General features: G+C 38.1%; 1 protein-coding gene across 1 annotated transcript; it reads right to left on the bottom strand.

Moving 5' to 3' along the window:
* Window positions 1-1,251: 1,251 nt before the first annotated feature.
* Window positions 1,252-14,089, bottom strand: zgc:101664 (uncharacterized protein LOC450064 homolog). The gene is made up of 3 exons (XM_041786471.1): window positions 14,007-14,089; window positions 10,023-10,709; window positions 1,252-4,124 (listed from the first exon to the last, which is right to left on the bottom strand). The coding sequence occupies exons 2-3, from the start codon at window positions 10,641-10,643 to the stop codon at window positions 3,918-3,920; spliced, it is 828 nt and encodes a 275-aa protein (XP_041642405.1). The 5' UTR covers window positions 10,644-10,709; window positions 14,007-14,089; the 3' UTR covers window positions 1,252-3,917.
* Between the last annotated feature and the right edge of the window lie 1,381 nt (window positions 14,090-15,470).

A 15,470-nucleotide genomic window follows, 5' to 3' on the forward strand; every position in this document is an offset into this window, starting at 1 on the left:
ATCATGTCTCATAATTAACCCGTTTGAACAACCAATAATTACTTTGTTTGATTTTATTCAAAGGTAGGTGTAAAGGTCAGTTTTATGACTGTGATTTATGGGATAATTTGTGCTTTAAATCAAGATTATATTCCTTTGCAGTCGTTAAAATCTTTTCTGACACTCCTCAGTTCTTTCTTTTTTAAAAATTACAGTCTTGTTGTTTTATTTTCTGCTCAGGTATATCTAAATGTCGTTCTTTTAAATAGATATTCTTTTTGTAATCAAGTAAGTAGGCATTTTCTTTGCCCTTTAACTGCATATTCAGTGTTTAATGTTATAATCATATTCAGATGAGAAGCTATCTGGAAATTTACTCTGTTGTAATGTATTACAAGTATTGTTGGCCCATTTTCTCTTCGACTTTTATGTATTGCAAATAACTTTTCTATCCCCAGTTGAGCTGCTATAATAACCAACTATCCGCCAATGGGGTATCATTAAAGATTTATCTTATCTTGACTTTTAGTCACACTTCTTGGCTAAGTTATATGCGTTCGTGGAGTACCTGAAACGTCAATTTCTTTTGGGTTGAAAGAAGTATACCTATCCATCTACCTACAGCACGTTATATAACAGTAGAGCACAGACGTGGAAACTTCCGGGTGGTTTCCAAAATAAAACTACCAAAGCACATGTGATGCAAAATTAATGCGCTGTACAGCACCACTGACTAACGGGGTTTTGAGAGGTAACAGAAACGCAGCTTCTTCCTATGTTTATTTTCTCTCGTTCTTTCACATTTTCGTGTCGCTGACAGGTAGACAAGACGGTTTTAGAGGAATACTACTGATTACAGCCGAGCAGACGTGCAGGACAATGACGTCACATCCGGTAACCTAGATTTTAGTAGTGCAGAGAGCTGTCAAGGCAGACTACCATAGCAACAAAAGGATGTGTGTGAGTGAGTGTGTGTGTGTGTGGTGGGGGTGTACTGTATTCACCCTGTCCTCCTTTTTCAGCTCTTACACAAGCAGCATCGTCTGAAAGTATAATGAGTCTGCGTCTGATGGAGGCCCATTTAAAAAAAGAGTATGTGCCTATGAGTTAAAAGCAAAAGCAGGGTGACTCCCGCATCACGTGACTGCTGCTGAGGCTTTTCCAGAACAAGTTGAACATCAAATGCAAGGCTGTAAATCCACCATCCACCCACCATCCACCACCACAAACAGCTTATTAAAAAATATATTAAACCTTTATTGACACCAGAGATTGACAAAAAAATACACAAAAATGAAAATACAATCGGCATCATTGTGTCAATAAATTCATAAAAGTACAATTTAGGCAGAAATTTGGCACAGCAAGTGTTTACTGGTTCAATCCCCCTCAGCTCACCTCATTAATGAAGCAGATTTGAATAAAATATTAATGAAGCTCTGCAGTTTAAAAACAGAATATCAAATACAAAAAGCTCTAGAGAATGTAGTATAATTCATAGTGTATTCTCTAACTTAAAACTCTTTAAAATGAATTTCTGATGATGAAATGTTTCATCATGTTTAAAGCCAGTACTGCGACACAGACACAGAAGTTCTCCAAGCATTATCAGTCTTATGACCTAGTTCCACAGAAAGGCCCAGTAGTCAAGAAGCACAAATTCAAGGAAAGCATCAAACGATCATTAAAATTAAGATTCATGCTCTAGGGGTCCAAAAATACACGGTAAATGTAATGGAAAATAGACCATTAATTGCTCCAAGCTGAGGTTAAATATGTAAATTAATTCATATGAAAAGGTTACTTCTGTATTCTTAAACCCTGGCCCTGTGGAGTCAAAAAAGCTGTTACATTGCTGTCTTTAAATGCACCAGATTCCAGTGACAAAAGCAATTCATTTAAACATAGAAGCTTCTGGTAAATGACATGCTGTATCAGGCATAATTAGATTTGGGGGTGCACACTGTGCACTAAATATATGGACTAAAATATTCCTGTGCACTGCACAATATCTGTTAATCCTAAAAATCTGAAGCATGTTTAAAAGATTGAAGTCTTAGGTCTGAACCTCATTTTGATATCCTGATCAATAACAGTATCGACTTCAATAAATCTGGAAGCATTTGCAAATTGGCAGAAATCCTATACCTTCCATTTCTAGTTATTTGTTAAGAAATTTGTGAGTTACAACAGCGGTTCCTCATCTTTTTGCCTCTGAGCCCTCTATGTGTATCTAAGAAAAGCTTTTTCCTACCAAAGATATTTATATGAAAAATTTAGGAAGTGTTTTATTGTGATTTTAGTTCTTTTGTGCAAATCTTACTTTGACATTCTCAGAGCAGACAAAGCCTGAGATCTTTAGGCGCCCCAAAGGGAGTCCTGGACCCAAAGCTTGGAACCAATGAACAAAAAGATCATTTTGCTGGATGGGTCTAAAATCTGCACAAAAACTAAAACTGGCCAACTGACATATTAGTAGTTGAGTAACTTTTGTGTTCTGCAAATAAAAATGACATAAATGACCTACAGAGAAGGACTGATACAACACCAGAATGTCAAACTTTGATCTCATACTAGTAAAATCAAACATGATAACTTTTAAACCAAAAAAGGGTCAAATGCAGCTAAAGTTGGCTTATTTATACCAGATGGACTGGTTATGCACAGATACAATTCACATTCATCCAGGCATCACCCCATAGACGGTGTTCACGAAGGATAAATCTTCTGAAAGAGAAACATGGAGGATGACTGGACGAATATTCTGTCCATCACATTCTTTACAGGCCAATCAGAGCAAAGAAACATACAACGTAGTAGGTGTGTGCCAATGCTGAGGGGTAACTAAATCACGCATGCTCTACAGGAAGCTGTTGTGTCAACCCATGATTGTTCACTATCAGTGGAGCCAGTTGGTAAATTAAACTCTGACTGGAGCCGGTCAGGAGAAGAGCAAAAACATCTTTTCCACCAAGAAAATCTTCTAGTTTGGTTCTCTGCTCTTCTTTTAATAAAGAAATGTAGTCCAGTTCTGACAGAACCGCTGCTGTAGCTGTACCCAGGCTTTCTGCTACTACAACTCAGGGTGACTAAATCTGTCTTCTTATAAATACCTTTGGTATCTGATTGATGAGTCTCTGTCTTTTGTCTTTTAAGCTTTATATTGAACACGCTGTAAAGACGTTAAAGCTGTGACTGGGTTTATATTTCTTGTTTTTTGTTTACTGCTTAAAAAAGACTTCTTGCTGCCATTTTTATGCCTCCGATTGTTTACAGTGATGCTCTGAACATGCATGCATCTTCTCAATGTATTAAATCATGGATACTGTTTACTATGGGGCACTGATATTTATAATGAATCTTAAGTGACCAAGGTGGGTGGCCTTCACTGACAACACCTAGGCTAAATCATTAGCATATCCTTATTTATAAGGTTTTACTGAACCTGCTTCCATCATACTCTTATTTATGTGAAAAGTTCTGGGAGCAAAAGTCTTCCCTCAGTGACTCAGCCACATAATTTTCTTCTGCTATCTGTCCCCAGAGTCCATCTTACAATTATGACTTCAACAAAAATAGACACCCTTGGTTTTTGATGATTAAAGAAAAAGAAAAAAAAAAAAAAAAGGAGTTTTCAACATTTTGGGCTGAGATCGTCTCCTTTTGTTGCCATGGAATAAAAACAGGTATTTAAGTTGTTTGACTGTTACTAGTATGACATCAAAGTTCAAATTCTTCACAATAAATAAAAACTTTTTGTGGACATGGATGGGCAAAGAGGCCCATCATTAAAGATTTAGAAATCATCTTAAATAAACGTATATTTTGTTGATGTTAATCTGGTCCAACACCTGGACGTGTGAACATGTTTATAAAACCCTGAGTCTTTGTCGTCTGAAGTCAGACTGCTGCTTGTTTCCTTTTGTCCTGGAGTTCTTCTACATACTGAAGATGTTTCCCAGCCTGCGAACCGTCAGGCTGATCTTCCCTGACAGCTGCAGCTCATCCTTCAGGAATTGGCCCACCTGCTCGGCCTGGAGAACGTCACAGAACACCCAGATCTCCGCCTGCTCCCTCTGGATGTTGGCGTTACAGCTTGGCAGAGTGGAGGAGCTGCGGACACACCGGCTCAGAGCTCGCCACACCTAAAGAGGAGGAGCAGTGATGGATGGGAAAGGTGAGGAAGAGACAGAAAACAAAGAGAGGTAAGAAAATTAGACAAAAATTATGATGGAGAAAAGGAAGAGAGCACTGAAAAGATGCAGAGATTAATTCAAATATCTGCCTTAAGTTTTTGATAAGAAGAAAATGATACCACCTCATGGGGGGAAAAGTGGGGGCCAAATCTCTAGTTTTTACATCTTCTTTGTCAATGTGTAAGAAACAAACAGCATAACTTTAAAGCAGATAGAACACACAAGTCCAAAACCAATAATCTGTTCACTGTCATGTTCATCAGGTCCCTCTTCAAGAAGAAAGTCTCATTTTTGTAAAGAAACCTTCATAAATAAGCTTACCTTTAAAATTTTAAAAGATGCCAAAAGTTCCAAATGTTTGTCTAGTTTATAAAGTTTTAAACACGCTGTTAAAGTTTTAAATGGGTTTGTTTGAGGCATACATTCATGGAACAAATTACTAGAAAATTTGTAAAATAAAACACAATCAATACAACCAAAAACACCTGTAAAATTCCACAAGTAGGTTTATTGGTGCCATGTTGGCCACTGTGTTACATCTCCTTTTCTTTTAACAACATTTTTTAAGTGTCTGGGGACTGAAGATACGAACTATTACACTACTGAAAGTGAAATTACTTCACATTTTTGCTTGATTTATATCTAAATTGCTAAACAGTGCAGGGTTTCTGGTGCTATATTTTGTACTTCATAATACTGCATAAACATTTAGGACAGGCAGAGGTGTCAAAACTATGGCCCAGGGGCCAAATGCGGTCCGCAATCTTCTTTTGATCGTCACACAACCAAATAATATCAAACTGAAATGAAATATGGCCCACATTAGAGCATGAAACTTGTGCTTATTCTTCTTAGTATCAGCACAAGGATGTGCTACCATTCTGATTCTGTAAACAAACATTTTGACAAGAAGAATTTCCTGATTTTGTTTTTTTTTTTGTTACTAAATTGAGACAAAACTGTACATGGTAAACAAACTGGCCATCAAATTAATAAAAATATCTTCATTTATAACACTCTAATGGATTAAAGCAGCAAATAGCAGCACCAGTGACGTTCCAGGGCCAACCAGGGCCCAGCAATCTGATCATGAAAATGATTGGCTATATCCTTTGTCAGTCATGAATTAGCCATTTCAGCATACCCAGTCACTAAGCATATCTTAACCTACATTAGACAAGTTTTACTAACTTAAATACCCTGGTAGTGAGGTGTATGAAAGTGGCCCCACCATCTTGACATATTACTGTATGTGGGCCCTCAATGGATATCACTGATCAATGGCTGCATTCTTGGCCAGTCTAGGCCCTCCCCCCTTTCACTGTGAAGCCATGCTGTTGTAATCTATGCAGAATGTGGCTTGACCTTGTATCTCTGGAAAAAAAAAAAGGTATGTACCTACAAATACATTATCTTGATGGAAGCACATGATGCTCAAAAACCTGTATGTACAGTATATCTGAGTATTAATGGTGCCTTTACAGATGTTCATGTGACCCACCACACCAGCACTGATGCTGGCAAGCTGAACAAGGACAACAATCTGGATGGCCTTTTCCTCTCTGGACACCAATTAATTCCAAAAACAATTTGAAATGCGGACTTGTCAGATCACTTTGCCACCTCAGGTGAGATCAGGCAGCGAGTGTGCGCTTTAGCTTTACATGGTAGAGTTTTAACTCACATTTAAAGATTCAGTAACATAATGTGTTAACAGAAAGTGGTTTTCTAAAGTGTTCCTGAGCCTGTTGTATTATTCATCACAGAGTGGTGATGGTTTTTAATGAAAGGCGTTCTGGGGGGTCAAAGGTCAACTGGCATTCAATGTTGGTTTTCAGCCCTTCCCTCTACGTGCAGTGATTTCATGGACTGAAGATGGTCAAATCTCTAAATTCTTTGCAGTTGTACAACATTGACCATAAACTTTAGGACCATTTGACCCACAGTCTTTTATACCCAATCATGGTACTATCACCAGCTACCAATCAACCTTCTTACCCGATCTGTGTGTTTTGTTTGCACCCTCCAACTTTCCTAGTCTTTTCTTGCCCTGTCTAAATATTTGTGGAAAAAGCTGCAAGCAATTAAGCATTAAATATCTTTTCTTTGTGCTGTATTCAGTTGAGCATAGGTGTGGAATTGGGTTTTGTAGTTGCGTAACACAAATAAATAAATAAAAACTTAGTTAATGTAGCTCTTCTCTAGGCAGTGAAAATCTGGCGATGGACAGTGGTGGTCGGACTGACTGAGTGGAAAAACACAGTAAACGATGGTGGCTCAGATAAAGATCAACATTCACAGAAACATCAACACAAACTACAAAGTGTCAGCATTTCCCATGAGCTGAGTAAACTCTGATGAGGGAGATAAAGATGTTCCCATGTCCCACACAGCCATCTTCCCTTTATGATGAATTAAAACAATTTTAGTGATAAAAGTAGTGCTTAATGGGATCAAAAAGGAGTGTCTGAGTTGCTCTTTAGAATGGGATTCGTGTAGTCCATGAATTAACACAAATAAACCCAACACACACTCTTTTAACAATTAAATTCTTTTATTTTCATTGCATCGTCATGTAGACCTTAAAAACACACTGACACGTTTCAGCATCAAGCCTCCATCAGGAAGTCAAACAAACAGGTGCCAGGAAACAGTCGCTTCTTTTAACGTGGTACAAAAGTTTGTTCCTCCATTCTGTATAGCCCCATCTGCTGGAGGTTTTGTATACCGACACCTTTTGCAGGCCTGCACTCTCATGCTGAACAACGGATCCCCATAGGTGGAGTACCACTTTAAAAGAACCTAATGTTTCCTAGCGTGTTTATTTGACTTAGGCTGCAGGCCTTAACGCTCAATTTTGATCTTTTCTCAGATCTGATTTTTTGTTTGTCTGTTCACACTGCAGCCAACATCCAAAAGATCAGATACATATCTGATTTAGACCCACAAACGAAAGTGGCCTAATCTGATTCGAAAAGGTCAGATTCGATGTGACTTGGGCTGTTCACACTGTCAGAAAAAAAAACAGATATGAGTCACACAAAAAATCTGATTCAGGTCACTGGTAACTGCAGTGTGAACGTAGCCTTACTGAAACACGTGAATGTGTTTTAAGGTCTACAGCACTGATTCCCAACCTGGACACCCCAAGGGGGGCATGGAACCCTGTCTGCCTGGACGTTGTCAAAATTAGATATGTATGTATAAAAACCTGATGAGAAACATTAGGGTCAATGTAAAAGATTGAAAAATGAAGAGAAATGGTTCATTTTTGAGCAAAAAGGTTAACATTTTAAGGAAAGAAAATACATTTTTTTTTAGATTATAAAGTTGTTTATTTACAAAGTCAGAATTTCAGAGGTTAAAAGTTGGAAATTCATAAGAACAATTTGCAATTTCTGAGTTTGTCCTGGGGGGGCTTGACTTTTCTTAGATAGATGTAAGGGGGGCCTTGGGAAAAAGGTTGGGGACCACTGGTCTACAGACCCATGTTATTAAAATAAAGGCCTTTAGTTGTTTAATGGGAGAGTCTTGGTGTTTTTCTTGATGTTAATCCATTAACTTTGGTTTTCCTCAGGTTTACCTAGATCCATCGTCAGGTTAACATTTTTGTGTCCAATATTTTGGTCCATAACCATTGACTGGAGAATAAAATAAATGGCATTCCCATCAGCCTCAGCTGCAGTTTGAGTTCACTACACATGAACTGAAGTGACCATACCAACATTAAATACAATCAATAGAGAACTCTGCAGTCAGGCTTTTAACTAAATCAATAAATCGTCCTTCAAACTGAGAATCAAACCTGCATGAACCCAGAGAAGGTTCTAGACTTTCTTTGAAGTTCTCTTTAGAGTTTACTTGCCTTAAGTCATGGTCATTTGAATTAACTAAATACTTAAATCTTATGCAGCCAGTTTCTTTCTAAACATCAATCTTTGGTTTATGAAATCTTTGGTTGTTAGTATTTTCATACGTAACTAAAATTGGTGAGTCAGCAGTCTTCTCCATGATGAAATTGGATTTTTTCACAATATTTCAATATTTTGCTACAGCATTTTTTGATTTTCATGGCTGTAAACTCTAATCAAGATTAGAAAAAAACACTTTAAAAATTCACCTTGTATATGCTAAATACAGAATTTGTGTGAGTTTAACATTTAGAGTTTAATTACAAGGGAAATGAACTTTTCCATGATATTCTAATGTTTTAGATGTGAGCAGAGTTGTGCAGAAGAATCAATCCTGCTGTAACTGCAATTACGTTTTCATTTTTCTACAGTTTAATCTAACAGTGTAAGAACAGTGTAATCTAGACCAAACAGTAACTGTGCCTCGTGCTGTGTTGCGCTCATTTTGTCATGCGTGGTAAATGAGGCAAACCTTTACTTTTTTAACAGCACAGCGTGTGCTCTAAAGTGTTAATTTCGTCGACTAAAACTATGACCATAACTATTTGTCAACAGCCTTTTTTCCATGACAAAGAGTAAACCAAGACTAACAAAAATAGACCTGTGATGACTAAAACTGTCAAAATGACTAAAACTAGACTAAAATGTAATTTAGTTTTCGTCATACATTCAAAATCCAAGATATTTCTCCACTGTAGGTAAATCTGTCAAAAAACAATGCATCTGTATCTATTCTGTCTCTCAGCTGTAGAAAGCAGGGACCCCAGGTTCAGCAGAGACCACACTACCATGATTTGGTACCAGATTTAGGCAAGAAAATAAATGTTTGGACTAAAGTAAAAACTAAAATGTGAGGACTTTTTATGGACTAAAACTAGACTAAAACTAAAAAGCACAGAAATGACTAAAATGTGACTAAAACTAAAATGCATTTCATTTAAAGACTAAAACTAAGACTAAAATTAAAAATAGCTGCCAAAATTTACACTGGTGCTCTGTTCCTCCCACAAAAACAGCTCTCACTTTAATTTAAGTGAGGAGCAGAGGGAGCCACATTACATAGTCCAACAAGTTTACAAAGTGAGAGAGCTAAAGAAGATGACAGAAAGGCAGCTGTTGGTTCACACAAGATCTGGCAAGCCTTCTCTGAGTGTTCGCAGGTATACTCACTGGCTGACTCTGACTTTACCAGGCTCTTCTTTAGTGCTTAACTCCTTTTTACCTCTCTACCCTCCTTCAAAGAACTGAAAGCCTATATGCCTTGCACTCTAGTGAAATTGTTCATCTGCTTGTTCCTTGTGTCAGGACTGAGTTGGGTGACAAAAGTGTTTCGTTTTGCTGCCCTCTCTGCATGGAAAACTCTCCAGACTGATTTGAAACTGTCTGAACTCATTTCACTTGGAGCCTTTTGTTCTTTCCTTAATGACAGACATCATGAGACCACGGAACAGTGCCTGTGTTTATAACCTTGTTATTGTGAGTCAGTTTTCGAGCACTTTATCTGCAGTTACCTATGCACTTTCCAAATTATTGTCCGTTTTTACTTATTGTTGTAATCTGTCTCTGAAATGTATTATCAATTGTGACGTGTGCTGCTGACTTCTTGGTCAGGTCACCCTTGTTAAAAGTGATCTCCATCTTAATAAATATTATCTGGTTAAATAAATAAATAAATAGTAATGTCTTCTGTCATATGGAACATCTCTGGTTTTGAAGAGTCAGACCTAGAACAAGGACCTCAATGTCAACAGAAAGAAATGTGATTATGATTTTGCCATAATAAAGAAGCCCCACAACAGACCCTAACGATCCATAATGACATCAGATAAAGCAGCAGTGTGAATAACTAAAATATCTGCATACACAGGTTAAATGATCCTTAATCCTCAAATAAAATGTTCCAGTTAAAGGTAACTTAAGTTAAATAAACACTTACTTGTTCAATGTCTCTGTCCCCCCCACAGTTGTGTTGACTGATCACCCATTTGGCCCTCTGGCGGAGGTGGAGCTGGTGTTTGGACACTGTGTGATGAAACTGTTTGGACAGTGATGGGGAGCTCTGCAGAGGAAATCCTCTCTGCGTGAAGACGCTCCAGGACCGTTTACGTGGTGAATCTGTAAAGGTGACGCCATCTTTGTGTTTTTTAGGAGACAAGCTGCTGATGCCTCTCTCTGGTTTGGTACAGAGCGACACCGGGAGGAGGTTGTGTGGGGTTTCTGAGATGCAGATGCCATCTTCAAGTATCTGTGGATCTACTTGTGATGTTGTCGTCGATCTCTCATTAGGTTTTTCATCAAGAACTTCAGCCTCTTGTTTTTGTGTAGAGTGAGTGTGAGGCCTGCTGCCAGAGAAGAGTAAACCACCAGAGCAGGTGATGATAGGAGCTGGTTTGGCTGGTCTGATGGGCAGGTGGCGGTCTGCAACCGCAGGAAACCAGGGTGTGAATACTGGAGGAGTCCGACAGGGAAAAGGCTCCAGAAGCTTCTCAGTGGTCTCTATCAGAGAGCTGAGCCCAGCAGCTGATCCAGGCTTGTAGTGTAGGACAACATCCTCCATCAGAGGACCAACTCCATCACCCTCCTCCTCCTTCTCGTCCTGCTACGCATCCTGAGGCTGCTTTAGCTAGACAATGAAGAGGATGATAAAAAGACAATTCACGTAATCTAACAGCAATAAAAATGAACACTAGCCTACAGCTAAACATCTTGATTTGTTTGATGTGTAATATTAATGTAACATCCAGTTGCAATGCATTAAGTGGGATTTGTAAACAATTTGGGCTTTGAGAGACAAAGTGATAATCCTAGAATCTTTGTTTGGATGCACCTTCATGCATACTGAAAATGTTTTTAAATGTTAGCTCAGACTGCATTTGGATCACTTCAGATTGTTTGCATCAGTTGTGTAGGCGCAATGCATGCTAGCACGCATTAGAGACAACTGAAGTTTTCTACACTTCCAAACAAAAGCAAGGCTTTATTTATGTCCAGTCAGCCTTCCTTGGAATGATGGGAACTACAGCTCTTTAAAGAGATCAGGATTATTGCCTCAGCTCAGTAACAACTGTAACTATGAGTTAGCAATGCTGTTCGGGCTGTGATGGCCATGCGGTAGGGTAGGTAAGACAATGTCCTCTACTGGCATGGTGGGCAGTGAGAGCTGGCATGGAGGGGGGTGGCTCTGGGATGCTGGAGATCACTGCTCAGCCCTATGGAGGCTTCATAGGACTAACTGAACAAAACAATGGAAAAGGGGGGTTTCCACCCAACAACCCTGGCAAAGTGTTGGCTTCTTGCTGCCCATCTGTTGGCCCGGCTGACTCGTGGAGGGGAACAGTCAGGATTTAACTGGGTTCAGGGCTCTTCGCTGAGCACTTATCCATTCTGTAGAGCATAAGTATCTTGCGTTTGTTTCAAAATATAAGAGTCGGTATTTCATATCCCAAATGGATTCTCATTTGGTAACATTTTTCATTATTTATGTCTTCAAATCAACAATAAAACGTAAAAACAAGGGGAAAATGTCTCTTATACGTGAACCCACTCATGTCACTCACACAAAGAGCCCCTGAGTTTTCATTTATGTCAAAATAAGGGAGAAACGCTTTTAAAGACGCACTTTTAGCCTCTGAGCTAATGGTAAATCCCCCCATTCATTCTTATCCTCAGCAGCCCTTGTAGGGCAGGGGTGTCCAAACTTTTTCCATGGAGGGCCGCATGTGGAGTAATTGAGGGCTGGCTGGGCCACATTGAGAAAGTCTACTTATAATGTGTTAAAGACAGTGAATACAACGTTAAAATATTTATAGAAAAATATCCTACACCACAGCTTTCCATTAAAAGCTTTTTAAAATAAAAAGCTCATAACTGTTAAGGATTTTGGGATTGCCACTCAGAATTCAGGGGGCCTTCCCCTCTAGATCCACCCCTGCCTGGGATGAAAAGATGTATCTTCCACGGTGACAGCTCATCTCCACATTCAGGCTCAAAACAAGAGCAAACTGCAGGAAACTGTGTAACTTTATAGTGGTGAGGGTACTTAAAGACGATTAGAGCTATGTGCTTTCTAAACCGGACCAAAAGATGGCGCAGGAACAAATGAGCGCAATTAGCGCTATTTTCTGTCTTTATTTCCCATAAATGCAGACCTTGTGAAATTTACCATCAGTCAATGTTGTATTATAATGTAAAGAACAGGCTTGTCATGTCAGATGAAATTTAAATTTTATAATACTCTTGCAGAATTTAAATTTCAATAATACCTGTTTCTATGCAACAGCGAATATAAGTTCCAGGTTCCAAATACAACTTTATTTCTTTGTTCAATTATCAAATATTATATTGCCAATCTAACTGTATAAAACAATCTAATGGTGCAAAATAAATTGCAATGTTAGAATGTCATTTAGCAGGCGCTCTGTACAAAGTGCCATACATCTGGGACAGGTATTCATGGTGTTAAGGACCTTGCCCAAGGGTCCACACTGGATACTCAAAGGTCTGAACCAGAGAAGAAGTACAAGACTATCATGCTCAAGTAAAGTATAGTTGCTTTGTGAAAAATCAGTACTGGGTGACTACTTTTGATACACAAGGGGCTTTTACAGTGAAATATAATCTTTCTTTAATGTGCAAAAACAAGAGAATATGAATCTCCAACCAAGTTGTTTATTACAAGGTGTGACTTAACATAAGTGAAACACAACAGCTGTTTTGGGAAATGTGGAATCATTCTCCCTCTTTTGTTGTTTGCTTCTGTCTGTCACGTGTAATCTAAGCCAAACATAGATTATACATGACAGTCTATTATGTTGTTGACAGAAAGCTTGTTTTGAATTTAAGTGATTATTTTTCTACTCAACTTTATGCTGTTTAAATTGTAGTGAATTACAATTCTTCCCCTGAAATATTTAACCTGAGTAAAACTAAAATTATATACTTTAAAATGACTCAAAAAAAATTACAAGCACACTAAAAGCTACTCAATTACAGTAAGTTGAGAACATGTACTAAGTTACGTCCCGCCCCTGGTCTGGACTTACGAGTCAAGACAACTTGAAGACTGAAATACTGTCTTAATTTAAATCAAATAATTTTACTTCTATATCTATAGTGTCAAACAGTCAGTCTGCAGGTAACTGCTGCCACCTTGAGACTGAGATGCAACCGAAAGTTTAGGAGGAATCAGATTTTTGTCATCTACTAATGCCTATCAGATTATAAAGAAGGAAATAGCAATTCCATGCAGTTTAACATACAACTAGCAAGTTTGTTCAATAATTCCAGTAACTGAGAATGTAAAATAACCGTAAGTGTGTGGGGGGATGTACGGGAAACACCACTGGAAAGTTTATTTTATGTAGCTAAGAAAGATCATTCAGTACGTTACATTCATTACCTACCTGGCCTTTAGTTCATGTTTACCTGATAAAGTTTATTCCTCAGTTATGAATTTAAAAAAAAAAAAGATTACTCGATAAATTGAGTCTGAAGAGCCATTGTTTTCTAACAACCACTGGTGCACTGCTTTGAAATGTTACCGTGTTAACTAGAGACTTTGATCAGCGTCTGTTGGTGTCGTGGTCACTGCAGATTTACAACCGAATAACGAACATCATCACTTTTCCGAATAAAGATTAAAAACAAAGATACTTTTGTTAGGATGCTTTGCGATTTTTACATCTTTTATAACAACGGCAAACAGAAGCTTCAGGCTGAAGGTCACCAATGAACACGGTCACTTGCTTAATCGTAACACGTAAAGCTAATGTTTTTAGCTTCATTTGCTAGCGACTCCTTGCTAACTCTCGTTAGCTAAACACTGATGATTTGGTAACTACACGTTTAACAAAACAGGTACGACTAACAAGCAAAGATAAAACAATCATTCAGAAAGAGCCCGAACAAACAGACAACTTACCTTTGTGTCCGCGAAATGCGGTCCCCTTTCATAACAGCCAGCGAGGACCAACCGGTAGGTAACAACTTTCAAGCTAACGTAAAGCTCAGCGCTTCACGGAGAGTCTCGCGATAGTTGGGATGATCAGAGCCAGGTAATTTTCTGAGGTTGGTCCTACGGGTTAGTCTTGTTTAGGCCAGAAGCTGATCCCAAACATTCTGGGTACATTTAGATTTACATTAAACGTTTTCTTTTAGCTGTTTTATTTTCAACAATTTATAACTACACAAGCTAAAAAGTGGGTGTTGAACAATGTTGATTTTTCTGCGTCATGGCTTTAGAGTTGATTACAGACTCCTTGCAGCATCTGTCCAGTCAGATAATAGACAGGCATTAGATGAGAAAGTGGAGACTGAAAATAGAGCTAGGGGGGAGGGCACTATGCACATATTGGATTTTTGCTGATATACAATACGCTGATATTACAAAATAATTCTTGCAGATACGACATCAATACCAATGTTTGAATGTAGCTCAAACCTGAAACTTAAGTCCTTAAAACACACAATTTAAAGTTTGAGGCTGAACAAATGATCAAATTTCAGTCCTTAAAATGGACTTTAATGTGTAAGAAAGTATGCAGAATAAAGAAAAGATCTCAGTCAGTATGTCAGTTGGTCCAGCCTAAACCCTAGAAGTATTTCTCCATTTATTTGTTCCTACGGCCAATATTTACAGCTAATATAGGCAGATTTTATAGCCAGAATATCAGTTGTTAATATTGGTAACATTAATATTGGTATATCAATATTGATATGTTCCCATCCACTTAAAAAATTCATCTTCTAAGCTGATTTCTGCAGATACCAAAATCATAGTGATAATATCGAGCTTCTTCAGGATTCACATTGCAGTGAAGGCCAAGTAGCACACTTTTAAATCTACTGATTTTACTGCCAATCAGTAAAATAAAAGCTGATGTAAATACACTGAAAAAAAGGCCAACCTCTAAAAAAAAAAAAGCTGTTTTTTTAAACTTTCTTCTTTGTGGGTTAGAATTTAACTTTTTCGTCTACCTGCCACTTTAGCTGGTGGGTTCGCAAACATTTTTACCAGTCACTCTGGTTTAACACGCAGCATTGTTTAAGTTAAGTATAAAATATTAATCAAGACTTACAGTATTCAAGGGATAGGCTATTTAATTTGGTGCATAAATTATCCAAATGACCACTTTGTCCTTTATCAGGTCATGCAAATATTTGCTGTGCTTGCTACTGGGGCACTGTAAATTAATGGGCATAGTCAGTGAGTGTGTAGATCCACTCAGCCTTTGTAAGTAGGAACAAACAGAAAAATGGGGTCTCATTTATGCCATTTACTGTAACAAAATCCCTCCATTAGGTTATGTTACTTTTTATTTGACCGCCCCAGTGTCTAGTAAGTTGAATAAATAAACATTCAAAAGTACCTGCATCTAGCTGGTGG

The sequence above is a fragment of the Cheilinus undulatus genome, linkage group 5, assembly GCF_018320785.1.
Source record: "Cheilinus undulatus linkage group 5, ASM1832078v1, whole genome shotgun sequence".
Taxonomy (NCBI): domain Eukaryota; kingdom Metazoa; phylum Chordata; class Actinopteri; order Labriformes; family Labridae; genus Cheilinus; species Cheilinus undulatus.